Here is an 18,335-nt window from a genome sequence, read left to right on the forward strand (position 1 = left end):
TGGACTATGAATAACTGATGAGAGAAAATATTTCTTGAGCAGCAATTATATGCAGGGCATTGCATTAAATGTTGTGAGAAATTTCTGAACACGATCACGTCCTTAAGAACACTTACTGTCTTGTATTTTATACATTTTGAAATGTAGTCATAATCCATATTGTTTATTTAGGGTGAGAGAATGGGGGAGGAGGAAAAGGAGGGAGAGAGAGAGAATTAACCATCGAGAGGGGAGATGTCCTCTACTTAAATATTTGTGTCTTAAGAAAAGTGAGAAAAGGAAGGCGAATGTGATCTTAATCTTTGACGGAAAAAGTGACATAATATGTGGGCGACCAAGTGGAGAGAATTACATAGTGTTCGATACCACAAAACCTTACTCTGATACTTGTTATAATAAATTTTAAAATCTTAAAGTTTTAATTTTTTCTATATCTTCAATCACTAGCTGTTATATGCTAAAGCTATGTGTGGGAATGTTTAAGAAGAGTAATCAGAATTTAAAAATAGAAAATAATTTCCCTCTAGTTCAAACTTGATTATTTTAAATTGTCACTCAAGCAAGAGTCTGCTTGTTGAACAAAATCATGCACTTGTGATTTATTTTCTCCCCAGGGAGATTAAAAAATATTATCTATTAGTTTCAAAAGAATTAATTAACATTTGTAAAGGTCTTTGATATAAAGTTCAATATAAAAGAATGAAAATATTCTGATGGAACTCATACAGAAGTAAAAAGTTTTTTATGACATAATCATTAGAAAAAGATGAAATTGTATAGATGTAATTTTTAGTGATGTGTATGAGGAAGAGAATTGAATTTACTTTTCAGTTCTTATCCAGGTTTAATTATAGGTTTTCATAATTCAATATTTCAAAGAGCATATTGACCCCCTTTTTAAAATAGGGAACAAATTTAACTCAGTAGTGTAAGGGATAAGTTTTATTGTGCTCTTTATTTAGTTCAATTTCAAGATAATTTGAAGCTGAAATTTTATTTAATTCCTACTTTTAAAATAATTTCTAGTTTAACATAGCAAATATTTTTTTTTCAAATCACATATTTTATATAGTTAAGGAATGTCCAGATAAATATCATATTTTCTATACAATATGTATGCAAAATGAACAATTCATTGATTGATTTCCAAGTTGGGCTTTATCTACATTTAAGATAAAACATTTAAGATAAAACAAAGTACTAACTATTATGCTCATATTGGTCATTACTATTTCCAAGACAATAGACTACTCCTTCTACTCATTTATACATAATTTATATCCTGCATGCATTCCTCTAGAATAAGTAAGTGTGTCAGACATGATAAAGTCATTGATTATTTTGTTCAAAATTTAGTGCCTTTCATTTTAGTTCCTTTCATTTAGTTTGCCTTTGTTATAATGATATTGCTATCCTTTTTCCAAAATAAAATAAGATTTATTTTTTCTGTATAACATTTTTCTTTTCTGTTTTTAAAGTTCCATTGTAAAAGTCAAGGACAGATATAATTCACATATTATCAAATACTACAACTTATAAGGACAGACTAAGAAGGCTATTTTAATTAAACTTCATAAGTTCTAAATTAATTTAATAAATTCTTATTTTTTGTATAGATTAACATTGCTGCCACTGTCATGGAGGACATTAACTTCTTGACAATAGCCCATTGTGCTGGATCTACCTGAAAAAGCATCCTTGTCTGAAGTTGACATATTCATATGTATAGGTTTGATTTACTTTCCCTTTATTTCTCTATTTTTTTCCAGTACAGTGCTCTTAATCCACGAGAATCTTGGGACATGTGGCATCCCACTCTGGTGGCTGAAGCTTTATTTGCTATTGCAAACATCTTCAGTTCCCTGCGCCTAATCTCACTATTTACCGCAAATTCTCACCTGGGGCCTCTGCAAATATCTCTGGGAAGAATGCTCCTGGACATTTTGAAGTTTCTATTCATATACTGCCTTGTGTTGTTAGCATTTGCAAATGGCCTAAATCAATTGTACTTCTATTACGAAGAAACAAAAGGGCTAAGCTGCAAAGGCATACGATGTGAAAAGCAGAATAATGCATTTTCAACGTAAGTCAAACATTTCTATCTGTAATGTTGTGCAGAATTTAGATTGCATTTGAAAAGTTTCTGACAAGTGATTTCAAAGAAAATTATGCTTAATACAGAAAACAGAATTAACATGCTTTTGAGAATAAATGTCTCCTTCTGACATTAAAAGAAATATCCAGTACATTTAACCTTTAATAAAATGGTCGTTTCTTTCAAAATGACTACACACACACACACACACATTATAGTTTTAAAGTGTGGAAAAAAATGAAAATTTGTGCCCCATTAACAGCTTACAAGCACATTAAGAGATAGAATATGTATATGTAAAAGCAATCATGTAAGAAATCCAAGTGTTTTTCAATTTTTCCTCATATGTGCTTTCCAGATGCTAAAGTCTCTTCACATGTCTCTTTCATTCTCTAGTTTCTCACATAAAAATTTAAACACATAACAATAATCTAAACCTAGGTCATTATTGTTATGCACACAATACCTTCTGTGCTTAGCTTGAAATACCAGGCTCTTCAGTGATCTGCCCCTTGCTGCTTCAAGCCTCATCTTTTTCCATTCCCCAATCACACTTTGTCCTTCAACATTTTCAAATGGGTTATCAGTCCCTAAATATGTTATATTCTACTCTTTCTCCAGAACGCCCTTGTTCTGCCACTTGACAAAATTTTATTATGTTTTCCAAAACTTATCTAGAATGTCTTCTTGATCCCCTCCTGACTGTGAGTAGCCAGAGGGCATAGATTGTGATCTATGTTTTCTATGTCTCTCCCTGCATTTTTTCACCAGCAAATGGACACTTCTTTCTGTTATTTTCTTTTTAACATGGAAAAATTACATGTCACTAAAAGAAACCAATATTAATGACTAAAATTACTCTACATATAATTTTAAACAATCTCTGGATAAGAGACTCACCTATGAAAAGAGGCACCTGAGTTTTGTGACAGATAATGTCTCTTTAAGAAAAACTCTTTGATGTTTGTTGGAGTTGTATTCTTCATAATTGGAACTGATCAATTGAGGTTATACTTTATTTTAATTTTATATTATTTCTTATAAACTAAGAATAAAATATGTAGATGTGTCTTGTATTAATTTATGTTTCCTCATTGTTTTAGTCCCAAAGGATAAAGAAAACCTCAACTATGAAATGCATTGCTTTTTTTACTTATTTGCTTTCTCCAGTTATAAGTACTTAACTAGGGAACAAGCTAATTTTTAAAAGCAGCGATTGAGAAATATCTTCAAAGAGCAAAAGATAAAATGTTATCTTTAGAAAAGCAAGGCTATAACAACCACCCATGGGAATTAACCAGGTTTTGGTGTTCAACTGAAGTTTTATGCTGTGTCTTATAATTACGTGTGGCATTAACCTGGAAAGCTTTCTGTCCTTACCATAGAATTTGGAAAACAGCCATCAACTAAAGACAGTCTGAGATTCAATGTAGCTAATGACTCTATATGTATGGACGATGTTGCTATCAATAGATTAGGGAATCACTAATTATGAAATCATTTTTAGATGTAATGACTTTAAATGTTAACTTTAATTTTTTAAATCATGTAATAAAATAATAATTAACTTATAAACAGCAAGGTCTTAAGTCATCTAAGAAGTAAATGTATTTTAAGTTAAGTGGAACTATTCTGCAAATCTCATTTCTGATTCATTTCATTGAAAAAAAGGAAAAAATAAAAATAAGAATGAAATACAAAATTAATCATAAAATGTTATCTTATTTTGAATTTTCGCTTTTTAAATTCTCATTAAATATGTAAGCAAATATTTTGCCTAAAGGTTTGTTAATATTTCCTAATAATTTAGTACTTCTTAGTTAGATAAAAGCAAATCAATATTATTCAGACATGACAATCCATTTACTCTACATCATTATTCATTTGAACACTTAAAAAAGCAACTGCTATGGGATTTTGGTGGCAACACTTATTATTTGTTTATTTATTATATCACTTATGTAACCTCTAGCTCTCTGTGAACTGCTATTGATGTCAGGGGAAAACCAGATGTATTATATTTTTATGTTCACAGTGAGAATATACACTATTTAAAAAAAAATGATTTCACATCGAATCCAAAGACACTAACTTTAATTTTAGAAATTGTCCTTAAAGCTACTAAAAATAAAGAACTAATAACCTTGAGTCAAATTTACTTTTTTCCTGAGAAATTTTTCAAAAAATAAATTTTTGTGGCCTTTTCAGGACCAACAAACTAGATTAAACTCTCCCTGATAGTTTAGAATCTAACATCTGGGTTGTCCTTTAAGAATACATAGTCAATTCTACGGCCATGCTACCCTCAACAAACCCGATCCCATTTGATCTTGGAAGCTGAGCAGGGTCAGGCCTGGTTAGTACTTGGATGGGAGACCACCCAGGAAGACTAGGTGCTGTAGGTGTAAAAAATTAAAAAATAAGAGATTGTAAACTGACAAGGTCTTTGCAATCTGTGAGGTCATCAAAGGGTTGCCTCATCTAAAAAAAGAAAAAAAAATACATAGTCAAAAAAAAAAAAAGAATACATAGTCAGCTCCCACACAGTATAGATTCCTGCTGGTGAAGACAGTCTTACTGAAATTGATTAGATCGGCAAGCTTACCACTTTATGATTTGTCTCATTGTAGAAGAACTCTAACAAAATAAACCAATGACATAATTAAATTTCATATCTTATACTTAAAATTCAATTATATAATTAAAATTATGAAATTGTTTAGTAAAAAAACAATCAATTTGAGAAAAGAAATCTTGAACTCCACTTAAGGCACCCTTAAAAAAACAATCAATTTGAGAAAAGAAATCTTGAACTCCACTTAAGGCATCTGTTTATACAGATTAGAAGTTCATGGACTGTTTCAAGTATCAGGAGTTTCATTACAAGAATCAAGTTTCATTACAATGATTCTCCGAGCAAGGGTTGATCTTAGCAAAGAAAGAACTTAGAGTAAAACCTGGCTTCAGGAAGAGCAGGAGTTAACATAGCACTGGACCATGGGATTCTTTACTCTGGGAATCAACGTAAACATGATTCAGTTGGTCCACATGTATTCTCTTCGGTGGTTACTTATTACTTGACTTCTTCTTCCTCAATTCTCTGCTTTTTAGTTTGTGCTGTCTCAAACCTTTAGCTTCTCATAAACCTTACATCATAACTCCTAGCATTTCAGTCCCTTTTGGCAACTACTTTATTTTCTTGATTTTTCTAAGTTAAACTTTCTTAGAGAAGAAATCTGCTTGTTTAGGTTCATCTTTTCACATCTGGCCATGCCATTGTCCAGCAGAGTCATATAAATTGGCTCTCCTTGGGTCACTTGACCATGACCAAACTAATCTAGAAAGGCTCTCGGTGGGGAGCTTTAGAGACCTACATAAGGCCCACCCCTGCATCAAAGGGTATACATGGAACAGTGTCACAGGGGCTGGAAGCTGACAGGAAACATGATTGACTTGGGCCTACAACATGATTCCAAACTAATGCTAATCTCCCTGAAGACTGAAATCTTACCTTTTACAGTCACCATGCTATGTAACAGATAGTTTTTGTTTTTATAATATAATTTAACTATAGTTTTACTGTAACCATTTATCAAATAGTGTAAGAGTTCTCTTGTCTTTTTATGACATTGTATTAAGGATTTATAATGGTCCTCCTGAAACAAAGATTTTTTTCACTTGGGTTTGAACATTCTTCACCTTACCCTATTTCTTTATTTTTTCATTAAATTTATTAGGATGACATTAGTTAATAAAATTAGATAGGTTTCGATTTTATAATAAATCATCCATATATTACATTATGTGTTTACCACCCAAAGTCAAATCTCCTACTGTCACCATATATTTACTTGACCCTTGTCTACCTCCCCCTCCTCTTCTTTCCCTCTGATATCCACTAAACTGTTGTGTCTGTAAGTTTTTGATTATCTTTTGATTTGTTTCTTTCATTTTTATATTCCACATTTGAATGAAATCATATGGTTCTTGACTTTTTCTGTCTGATTTATTTCGCTTAGCATGATCATCTGAAGAGTGATCCATGTTGTCACAAATGGCAATATTTTATCTTTTCTTATGACTGAATAATATTCCATTGTATATATGTACCACTTCTTCTTTATCCAATCATTTATTGTTAGACACTTCAGTTGTTTCCATGTATTGGCCACTGTGAATATTACTGCAATGAACATCGGGGTACATATATCTTTACAGATAAATGTTTCTAATTATGAGGGTAAATACCCAGAAGAAGGATTGCTGGGCCACAAGGTAATTCTAGTCTTAATTTTTTGAGGAGTCTCCATGCTGTTTTCCATAGAGACTGTACCAATTTGCATTCCTACCAGCAGTGTATGATGATTCCTTTCCCCACAACCTCTCCAACATTTATTATTTGTCTTGGTGATAAACATTCTTACAGGTATGAGATGGTATTTCATTGTAGTTTTGATTTGCATTTCCCTAATAGCTAGTGAGGTTGACCATCTTTCAGATATCTGTTGACCATTTGTATGTCTCTTGAGAGAATTCTGTTCAGATCCTCTGTCCATTTTTTATTCATTGATTTGTATGTGTTCTTTACATATTTTGGATATTAGCTCATCAGAGGTGTTGTTTATAAATATCATCTCCCATTCCGAAGGTTGTCTCTTTGTTTTGTAGATGGGTTTTTCTTTTTTTTTTTTTTTTGCTGTGCAGAAATTTTTTAGTTTGATATAGTTTCATTCATTTATCTTTGCTTTTACATCTTATCCCATTTCTTGCAGTAAGTTAAAGAAACTCTACTTTCAATAAGATCACCGGAATTTGTTCATTGGCAGGAATGAGTAAAATGTTCCCTGAAATATAAAAATAGCAAATTTTATAATCTAAGTACTCTAAGACACATTGCCAACTTACAGGATTCACTGTGCAATTTTAATCATCAATATGGAACTCCATAATGATAACATTATTTTAAATCTTTCTACAACTAAAAGCAAAATCAGGTAAAATAACTGACATTTTTCAAAGACTAAGCTTGGGAATCTATTATTTCTTAACTATCACTCAGTGCCCTAAGATGGGTCACAAACTTTCTATGTAAAGTACAAAGAATGTAAAATAATAAATATTTTAGGCTTCGTGAGCCATGTGTACTCTGTTGTATCTACTCACTTCTGCCTTTGTAACACAAAAGAAACCACAGACAATGTCTAAATAAATGAGTATGGCTGTGTTTCAGTGAAACTTTATTTATGGTCATCAAATTTTAAATTTATATAATGTTCACATATAAGAAAATATCATTCTTCCTGTTTTTTTTCAACCATTTGAAAAAGCAAAACTCCTTCTTAACTCAAGGGCCATACAAAAATAGGCTGTGGGTCAGATTTGTCATTTCTGCTCTAGAAAACAAAACATAGCTTTCAAAGCCCTTAGGAAAATTAAGTACACATTTTGTGCAAGTGATAAAATAATTATTTATTTTTTTATTAAGCTTAATTTTATAATTACCCTAAAATATTATTTTACTATTGATATGTATTTTTAAATTAATGAAATATACACAAGTGTAATCGAGTTCTGCTGTTATGTCTTATTGTATACTGGTTCTATTAATATAGCTATTAGTGTCATTTTATCTTGATTTCAGGTTATTTGAGACACTCCAGTCCCTGTTTTGGTCAATATTTGGGCTCATCAATTTATATGTGACCAATGTCAAAGCGCAGCATGAATTCACTGAGTTTGTTGGTGCCACCATGTTTGGAACATACAATGTCATCTCTCTGGTTGTCTTACTCAACATGTTAATAGCTATGATGAATAATTCTTACCAACTTATTGCTGTAAGTTGAATAACTTTATTTTAATTTAATATTCTGTCCTACAATGTGTCGTTCTTAACTATACTCCATCCTATTATTGTTGGAAATAAAGTCTGTAATTGGCTATTGAGAAGATATATCAGAAGTATAATATAAATAGTTAATTTGAAGTTTCTAAGCAGTATTTACCATATTTAGCTATATCTTAATGTAGTGTTATCATATTACACAAGATTATAAAATAAACTGAATCTATCTTACCAGATAATCATTGACTAATAAGCAGTAGATGAAATATGAATTATGAACAGGCAATGTAGCTCTACGCAGTGCCCTTTGGACTTTGCATTATCTCTGTCCAGTTAACCTATAATCTCTTTATAAGCAAACTCAGGCCAGCTTGGCAAGCTATAAAAGATACCCAGAGAGGAGTCCGAGGGAAAAAGCCACAGGAAATCAGTTTCTTAAAGCCTAGAAAAAGCAATGTAGGTATAACTCTGAATTTTATAGCAGAATATACAATATCTCTGTTTATTTGAATCTCTGGACTCCGAAAACTTAGTTTAATTTATTTATTCATTCATTCAACAATTTTTTATTGAGTGTTTACTCTGCTGCCAGGTACTTTTCTAGGAACTAGAAATACAGCAGTGAACAAGGAAAACAAAGCCTTTTATTACCTTGAACATACATGCTAGTGATATAAGCCTAAGGCCAATGGCAATAGTGATAAAACAATCCATATTGGAATGAAATATGTCTCTTAAGTCTTTAATATTTATTCCTTAGACAAGTAGCATTTCATAGGGATAATTACAGGCCACTCATTTTCTCCATAAATACCTATAATTATATTGCATCTTGGAATCTATTGCTAAATCTCTGGAGTATTATTATTGTTATTTTGAGAAGCAACATTCAGAATTTTACTTAAACCTGTCACAGATGAAAAATTGCATAAATTTAAGAATAGATGATTTTTATTTACTGACTCACAGTCTAAAGTATTTCCACTTAGATATACCTAGGTCATAGGATTTGCATGTGCAATCTAAATTTTTGGAGTTTCATTTAAGCATCTTACAAAACTGATTCTTTTAGATAGTCCCTATATATATTGGCTTCAGAACTTCTGTATTCCTCTAGTTAACACATTTTTACAATATACATATTATTTTCCAGACCACCTCTTCAAACATTAGAAAGCTTCTAATTATCAAGCTATGTACAGTGAAGCTATAAATATATAATTTGGATTCTATAAAACATTAAATGTACAGATTTCATCAAGAGAACATTATTCAAGAAGAGTATGACATTTCCTTTTTGCTTCTTCATGGAGTGCGTCTTCCTAGGTTCCTTCTTACAAAGATAATAACAAGCTTCAAATCTTTATTTTCGTTTAGCTCTAAAATTACTTGAGAGGAGAGCAGGCACTGAGGAGCTAAGACAAGTGTACCTCGCAGCCCCCTGCACACAATGCCTCCTTGGGGCATGAACATAACAAGTATTTGATTTTCATCTGTCCCAGAATATCAGAATATCAGAATTTACCCTGAGGGCATTCTCTTTTGTCCTGATATCCCTAACTGAGAGCTTTAGGGTAAAGCATGAAAAAGGAGTTTAATAGTTAAAAGGCAAAAACAATAATGCAGGCCATGTCTAAAGGCTGCTTCTCATTCACTCATTTGTTCACTGATCAAATATTTATTGTGCACTAGTATATGCCAGATGTATGCTTGATTTTAGGAATATACAGAATAATGATGTTCCTGCCTTCAAGAAAAATGTAATGCAGGAGGGACAAAATCAGCAAATAATTTTGATATTGAGAGGACCATGATGGGTTGAGGGTGAGAGGCAGCTGAGGTTGATGGCAATCAGGGCGGGCTTCCTAGGAAAGAAAATACCTAAGCAAAGTTTTAAATATTGACTAAGAGTTAAAAGGTGGATAGCAGAAGGTGGTTTTTAGTCATCACCAGCTTAGAACTTTTCACTTCGTTTTTCTAACCACTATAGACTTTGTTTAGATCCTCTGAGAATCCCAAACTAAGAACAAAGGGAGAGTCTGCTTTGTGTAAGAGTACATGATGAGGACAAGATAACCTTTAATTTATGACTCAGAATCAGAAGGAGCAGAAGCTGCTGACAGGCCAATGCTTTATCTAAGTGACTTCCCTTTTAATATCTTACCTGATTCTACTGAATTCCATTCTCTGTTACTGTAGCAAACAATATATATATATATATATATATATATATATATATATATATATATATATATATTTTTTTTTTTTTTTAATTCAGAAGAATTTATAAGCTTTGTTTAAATAAGGAAGGGAAGGGTGTAGAACTGGAGGAGAGGAAAAAGAGGGAAAATGGGAGGGAAATTGTAGCTTCTGTGCTTCCATCTTTTGATTGATCCCCCCAATCAGACATTTGCTAAGCAACAATGAAGGTGATACATTTTCTAGATATGGCGATTCCTGTTGAAAGCACAATTTGTCTAGTGTCTAGAATAAAATCTACATTGTTCATATTAGAAATGTATATACAACATATGTATTCATCAGCCCACAACAGTTTAGGAATTCAGAATGATATATAGTTTGATATTATTATCCTACTCTAAATTCTGGGTTTTTTAAAATAACATTAATGGGTTATATAAATTATTTTGTGGTTTTTAAATATCTGTATGCATAGTTTCTACCACTTTCTACTTCTCAGATTTTTTGCATAAATCAGTTTCTGGCTAATTTAAAAGGAAACTGGCTGCCCTCTACTCTAATTACCACAAATGTTCCTAAGTTTTCCCAGGAGATTAATAAAGTTGAATGATTAATAAATGATCATGGAGGATAGCTTCAGGCTTATGGGCAACCACCAGCTATACCCCTCTCTGGTGCCCAATGGCCAGAGTTATGTCAGGGTTCAGTGCTGTGTCAGAGACCCAACCCCACATTTGTTAAAGAAACTTCTCTCTGAGTTTATGCTTGTTGCCTGAAGGTGGACGATAATTATTCATATGGAAACATATCAACCAAGGCTCTTTTTGGAAACACCAGAAAGCTAAGCCATGAGCATCTATGAAGATTGCATTTATCTAGGCAGGGGGTTCAAGGACTTGGGTAAGATCTGAAGCCCTGTTTGTGGCCAGAATCTAATGAAACAGCTAATGTAAGCCTACAGTGCAGGAAATCAATATTCATCTTCAGGACATAACTTATCATTGCAGGCTCTTTAGCATGGAATTATTTTAGATGTCTGTTTCATGGAAAAGGGAAGGAAGAAAAGTGACAAGAGAACTGTGACTCCTTACTAGGGTAAGCCATCATCTGAAATGTTTAGATGACTACCTCCAGGAGTCAGCGGTGTTTTTATAAGCAATTTAATTAATGTTCCAAGAGCCACTCAAAATCAGGTTACAGGCTTTCTATGAGGTTTATCTTACCTTATTAAGAAATCTGTCAGCAATTGTCACATTCTCTCATTCAGGACCATGCAGATATAGAATGGAAATTTGCTCGAACAAAGCTTTGGATGAGTTATTTTGAAGAAGGAGGTACCCTGCCTACTCCGTTCAATGTCATCCCAAGCCCCAAGTCTCTCTGGTACTTGATCAAATGGATATGGACACACTTGTGCAAGAAAAAGATGAGAAGAAAGCCAGAAAGTTTTGGAACAATAGGGGTAAGAACACAGCATGTTAGTATTACTCTTCTTTTTTTTTTTTAATTGTGTATTTAAATGTTTTTGTACTCCTTATTAAGTATTTTTGCATTTTTGGCTTTTATTTTCCTGGTTGTGTTTGGTGAATATTTACTATACAGCTACTATATTTAAGACACTGTCTGAATGACGCTGACTTTTTCACAAACCTATTTCCTAAATCGAGGGCTGTCACTATTATTTGAATAGGAGCCACAATTTATATAAGCCTCTTTTAGCCCCACCAGCCGAGGCTTAAGAAACTAACACATTCTCTCTTAGTATGTTAATTTTTAGGTCTTTTCAGAATTATAACCTCAGGTTTTTTGTGGCATTACTTACTCATTGTCTGTTTCTCTCTCTGGATTTTAATGGAAGAGGTCTAATTTGGTCACCTCATATTCTTAGCGCCTACAACAGGCTCCTTCACTGAATATATTACGCTTGATAAAATTCGTTCAATTAAATGATCGAATGAATATTATATCTTGAAAATGTTGTGCCATATTCAAGTACAGTGATTTCAGAATATGTTTAACTGTTCAAAATTTTGCTTGAACTCCCAATTATATCAAATACCAGGACGTGTATTTTAAATAATACTAAGACTGCTTAGAGGATTGCTCCCCTTGTACTGAAAGATTACACTTTCTTTGGAAATTTCTTTCATACTGGAACGCAGAAGGTCAAGCAATTCCAGCAGAAAATACAAAGATTTAAGGCTTTGCTTCAGATAAACCACTGAGATAGGGTCGATCATTCATCATTTCCTTCTCACTTAATTTCATAATTTTCAGAGTTCTCATAGTGATGTTTTGGGAATTAATATCCTAACATTTATTAGTCACTCTGACCTTCTCAGAGAAATTGCTTTGAAAGTATTCTAATATGTCTTTATATTAGAATCATCAAGTAATGTTAGCTATTTAATAAAAAAATTATAATATATTTTTAATTATATTCAACATATTTTACGACTGCTAGTTATGTGCTAAGTGGTCCTTCTCACTTAGTAACTTCATTGCCAACTAGGCATTGTAATCGGCATAAAATGGGGCTTTCACTACTGAAAGTGGCACTGATATTTCTGTAACCTCAGAAACAATTCTAATTCTAAAGAGAAATTGACTGGCAAGAGAGTACAGCAAAAAGAGAAGCAGATATATTCTTTTCTCTAAGCTATTACTCTATAAACTTGGAGAATAAAGTTTGGGTATATATCTGATTTCAGAAACAAAGTCAGATTATGATGCTGCCTAACACTGTAATCATCACACTAATTTGTAGACTTTATCACTGATCCTAAAAAGAAGTAAATACTTTTACTCCAAATATTTGATTTGTCTCTGTGGATGCAGGAAGAATTCTCTAACTACCAACAGGGTGTTCTTTGAGTGGAAAAAAATAAGTTCTACTTATTAAAAAATATATCGTTATAAAAGTAATAGTTTAGATTTAATAAGCAATTATTGTACATGTCCCATATGCCAGTAACTGAGCTAGGACTTGGGGGTGGGATGAGGTACAAAGATGTGGTTCTGTTCCTGGGGGTTTCATTTGTAATATGAGAGATGCAGATATGAGAACATATATACATTTTATGTAATAACTTTAACATTATAATATATTTACACACAAGGTGCTATGGGAACAGTGTGAGAAATAGGAAAAGGTTTCAAAGAAGCCAAACTCTGGCTTATTTCCTTCCATATCAAAATATATTTGCCCTTTTTTTCCATCTTATTCATAAATTCATAAGAAATTTATTTAATTCTTAAAAAAATATTAATAAATCTAGGTCTCAAAACAAAGGTCACACACGAGAGAAATTTGTCTTTAGATTTTCAATTTTGGGCCATAGTAGAGAGAATCTCGGGTTTTAAGATCCACAAAACTTGTAAGAAGGTATGAGGCCCTGTTCTAACATTTGAAAAAATCCATCTATGCTGCCACCAAAATCATGGAAAAACCATTCTAAGAAATTGATTTCTACCTCTCCCACCCCACCCCATAGAATCTCCCACTGTTGATGCCTTGTTAGAAATATGTTAGCATCTCTTCTTAGGTGCAAAGAGGAGCTTAACATTTCACTTGGACTTTCCTATCAAAACAGTGATTCACAACTTTCATAGGGAGAGGGTAAATGGTATAAGTTAAAGAGCCTTCTTTTCTATACTTTCTAGGCTCAAAAAAAAAAAAACCAACAAATTTCTTTTTATATCTCTACCTCTATATTTGAATATTTAGATCCAAGCTGATCTACAGAAAGATAATTGACAATTAATTGTGACCGCAAAGCATTTATTTTTCCTTAGCCATGTAAATTTTACTAACTTTTGGATATTTTTATGCTTTGGGAATATATGACTAAATAAATATTGCGAATCAGGTTTTTAGGTAGCTAGTCAGACATCAGAGACAGGGGAACAAAGGAATAGAGGCCCAGCCCAGAGACCACCCAAAGAATCCCTTCTGCGTCTGCAGAGACAAAGGACAGGAAGGCCGTAATCTATAGCTGGTTTGATCTGGCCACAGACACATGCCAGAAAGAACTACCCTAGCCTGCCCACTACTTCAGCTTCATTATACCATCATTATAATACCATGTTTATACCTGGAAGTTCATGAATTTAATGATAACAGACTGAATTCTGGGTAAGCATATATATACTAGGCAAAGTGCTATATAGCAGCCAAGTGTCAATCAAAATGACCTCATGTGCCAATCATCTAAGAACTCCTCTGTATCCACCAATCATGGCCTAATATAACACAGAGCTCCCCCTCCCCTGAGATTACAGCTCTCTATCTTCCCTGGCTATAACCTGTTCCTGCATCAAGGTACGTATCCATGGTAGCCAGTTTTAGCCTTGAACTGTCTTCTATCTCAAAACTAATTCTCATAATTATCACTGAGTGGAAATTCATTTCTTTGTCCGTGATAAGGACCAAGACATGTGTTACCGGAACTCTGATTGCCACAATGGTAAAAAGGTCTCTCTTCTCCAGCTTCATCCCACTCTCAATCCTGCCTCTTCTCTGACAAGCTAAGACTTTGGGCAAGCAACAACCTAATGCTATAAATATATTCTTTATCTAGACTATATTTTCAGAGTGAGAAGAATATAACATTTTGGTTTGCATACCATTAGTTGAGTTTCATCCATTTAGATTCTAGATGGAAATATATGTGCTACATGCAAATATATATATAAGAAATAAAAAGTATATTTTAAAAATTGTAATATTAACAGAAGAGTTAAATGAGAAAACATCAAAAGGTAATTGATCTTTCTGCGAATTCATTTCAGTATGGTTAATAGCTATTTGTGTAGACATGAAGACAAGGAGATATATACGTATCTATTAATTGAAAGGTGACATAAAAGTACTAGTGACAGTCGCTTTGTATAACAAGACATGGCTTAGAATATTGCATTACACTTCAAAGAGACCTCAGAAATCATTTAGCTCAACAATTCCCTTCAGAAGAGAACTTATTCACCTCACCCAGTGTTTCAGGGGCACCTGGTGACAGAGCTGAGAAAAAAACCTGGGTCTTTTGTTTTCCAATGCAATGTGCTTTCCATTGCCTTCTCTTGTTTCTCTGAAAAGTCTGATGATCATACAGCAATACCTTTCATGTTGTGTATTCATCTATTGTTTTGTCATAACAGTTTTTGTAGATCCTATCACTGTTTTCAGCTGCCTCTGAGATTCCTTTATCTCAAAGTTTTTAAGAGGCTAGCTTACCTTCTGCCCCCATCCCAACTTGCTTATATTTATGCCACATTTTTGAAGAGAAAATTCAAGCTAAACTGGAGGTAGAGTTTACACATCCTTTTAGGCATTTTCGCTAACCTTCCCACTTGTGATTCACTTACTCTTGTCACCTAGCAGCCACCTGAATGTCATCTGATGCTCTTCAGGCCACTCTCTAGGAGCCCATCATTGGTGATCTTATCTTGCTATTTATGGCCTCTGGTTAATAACTGATAGGACTAGCCCTGAAAACTCATTAACCCTTTTTTTTTTTTTTTTTTTTGTAAACTTTGGACTTCCTTGTATGGATGGTAAGGGGTTCCAGTTAAATTAATCTTTCATTTGGAATGCTTTATGGGGGAAAGCATAAATGAAGCAGAAATGCTTATTGCACAAAACCTTTATTGTAGGGAGCAAATTTATGATTGAAAAATAGCTTCTCTTTGGTAAATCATGAAAATTTTAACAAAGGGGCAGCCTACTGAGAGTGCAATAATAAAATATAAAACACATTATAGCTTTTTATTTTTGACCTTACTTACTGTCAACTTTTTCTTAATCTTATTTTATTAACAAAAACCCTTTTCAGTATTAAAACAATGGTTCTCAAACTTTAATGTGTACTAGAATTATCAGGAATTTCCATTTTAACAAGCTTTTCTAGCTCGTAATTTTATTTAGCAACTTCTGTTTAAGAAAGCACTGGTGGTCTATAGCCATGCTACCCTGAACAAACCTGATCCATCTGATCCTGGTGGCTAAGCAGGGTTGGGCCTGGTTAGTACTTGGATGGGAAACCACCTAGGAAGACCAGGTGCTGTAGGCATAAAAAAAATTAGGGATTGTAAGCTGACAAGGTCCTTGCAACAAAGGGGTGCCTCGCCTTAAAAAAAAAAAAAAAAAGCACTAGTATCTAGCTTAGCTCTTTAAACTAAAAGAAAACAAACAAACATCTGTACTTGTTGCTCAAGAGGTGCAGATTACTTAATTCAAGTAAAAATGTTAATGCAATACATCACCAAAGTGTTTATTTAATATAAAACAATTTTAATGCCATAGATCAGGTTTCTAAATGGAATGTTTAAGTTAATAGATCAATATGCTAAACCAAAAAATATTAGGTCTTTTGACAAAATTATTAAAAAATAATTTTTACTCCATTTAATGTTTTCTACTTTCTAGTTTTCTCTGGAGCACATAGTAAGGAGCATATTGATGCAGGACAGAGCAAATTCCCCCAAGTGGAAGGAGACCAAGCCCTGCACAGAGAGAAGAGGGTTCTTTGGCAGAGAGTGTAGAAAGAATTCAACACATACGCCAATGTTAGGGTCAAAAGGAAAAGTTATTAGAAAAGAAGCAACACTCCACAGACAAAGCATGGTCTCCTCTCAGGACAGTGAGAGACAGAGTAAAGACTGAGAGGAACAGAGAGAAAGAGAGGGACAGAGAGAAAGGGACTGAGAGTAAAGACAGTGAGAAGGATCTCTGGGAATTCAGTGTATATATCATTCTTTAGTTTCTGTGAGTTACAGTTTAAAGACTATTTTTACCCCTTTACTTTGATATGGACTAGCGTAAAAGGCCTGCTGGCATTCCTATCCTTTAATCCATAAGGTTCCCAGCCATAGAGAATTGACCGATTTTATTTTGTGTGGAGTAGCCACTTAAAGACTCTGTTTTCCTGTTTCCCCTTCATTGTGTGGGGAAATGTTAGCAATCCCAGTAGAAATCTTTCTTTGTTCTGCAGTTGTCTTCTGGCCTGGCTTCAGTGCTGATCAGCACTGAATGTAGCTTGATTTAACTGTTTTAATTCTCTTGTCTCCTCCCTACATTACCATGAAACACCGTCCTAATTAGGGTCCTCAACTCTGGGACTACCTGTGGAATACTCACACCTGATGGGTTGCCACAAAAACATGCTTAGTTAGGTCACTGCAAGAGATTTAGAAACTGTGAATGGCACCACCTGTCATCATTAAAGGAAAAATGCTAATAGTACATGCCTTTCAGACTTAATCTTTTAGGGATAATTTGTCAAAATGTGTTGTTCCTTAATCTTCATCTCTTTCAGTAGGCCTAACTATAAATCTTACAGATATGTCAGTATTCATCTGGGAGCAACGCTCAATCCCTAATTTTCTGAAGAAAGAAATGATGACAGGGCCTTTTAATTAATTTTTCTTGCCCAAGACATAGAAGAATGAATTGCTTTATATTCTTACCAAAAACTCTTTTCAAGGTCTTGAATACTTGGTATTTTATTTCATTTTATTTTATTTTATTTTATTTTATTTTATTTTATTTTATTTTATTTTATTTTATTTTATTTATTTTATGATTTTATTTTATTTTAATATGCTTAGAAAGTGTGTTTATAGAGAACAATATGTAGATCCACCTGTAAATGAGCCAAACTGCAATTTTTTAAAATGGGTCACATCCTGGAATGGCCTCTTGCCTTTTTACTTTGTTTTAAAAGGAGAAGAACACAACAGGCTGCATTCCTTCAGAAGTTCACTGAGCAAAGCAAAGAATAAAAGGCATAACTCGTAGGTTTAAAATTAGTGGTTGAACAAAACCAGAGTGGAAGTGAGAGAAAACAGCACTGAAATTGACTGCAGAGAATCAGCTACATGAAGTGAGCCCAACATCCAACATAGTGGACTGCAGAGACCTAGTGAGAAAGAGTGAGAAAATATCACAGCTGATTTCCCAGAGCCCTTTCTTTTGTGGCTGCAAAACCCTTCCTGCTCTAAAGCAACCTGACACTTCTATTGAAATTTGAAGTTACCTCACAGCAGCAGAGGTTTCTCACCAGTTGGTATTTCCCTTTATCATTAGTTCAGTGATCCAAATACTGCCATTGTCTTGTCCTAACAAATCAGAAGGAGCCTGGAAACTGAAAGTGATGCTAATGTGGCACAGAGGTATGTCCTGGGCACCTGCCAAGG

At 33.5% G+C, this 18,335-nt stretch overlaps 1 protein-coding gene and 2 pseudogenes across 6 annotated transcripts in view; all 3 read left to right on the forward strand.

Moving 5' to 3' along the window:
• The window catches only part of TRPC4 (transient receptor potential cation channel subfamily C member 4), a 222,710-nt gene that overhangs the window by 193,950 nt on the left and 10,425 nt on the right, over nt 1–18,335 (forward strand). For 5 of the 6 annotated variants that reach the window (XM_039872938.1, XM_039872939.1, XM_039872940.1 and 2 more), the window contains 3 exons: nt 1,770–2,083; nt 7,737–7,932; nt 11,410–11,619. In XM_039872938.1, the coding sequence (XP_039728872.1) occupies nt 1,770–2,083; nt 7,737–7,932; nt 11,410–11,619 (720 nt within the window). The remainder of the gene's footprint in view (nt 1–1,769; nt 2,084–7,736; nt 7,933–11,409; nt 11,620–18,335) is intronic. The other variant, XM_039872942.1, reaches the window with a different exon arrangement.
• LOC120610772 (uncharacterized) lies at nt 4,382–4,500 on the forward strand (annotated as a pseudogene).
• LOC120610714 (uncharacterized) lies at nt 16,093–16,210 on the forward strand (annotated as a pseudogene).

Source organism: Pteropus medius, unplaced genomic scaffold (assembly GCF_902729225.1).
Source record: "Pteropus medius unplaced genomic scaffold, Ma_sr-lr_union100, whole genome shotgun sequence".
NCBI classification, from domain to species: domain Eukaryota; kingdom Metazoa; phylum Chordata; class Mammalia; order Chiroptera; family Pteropodidae; genus Pteropus; species Pteropus medius.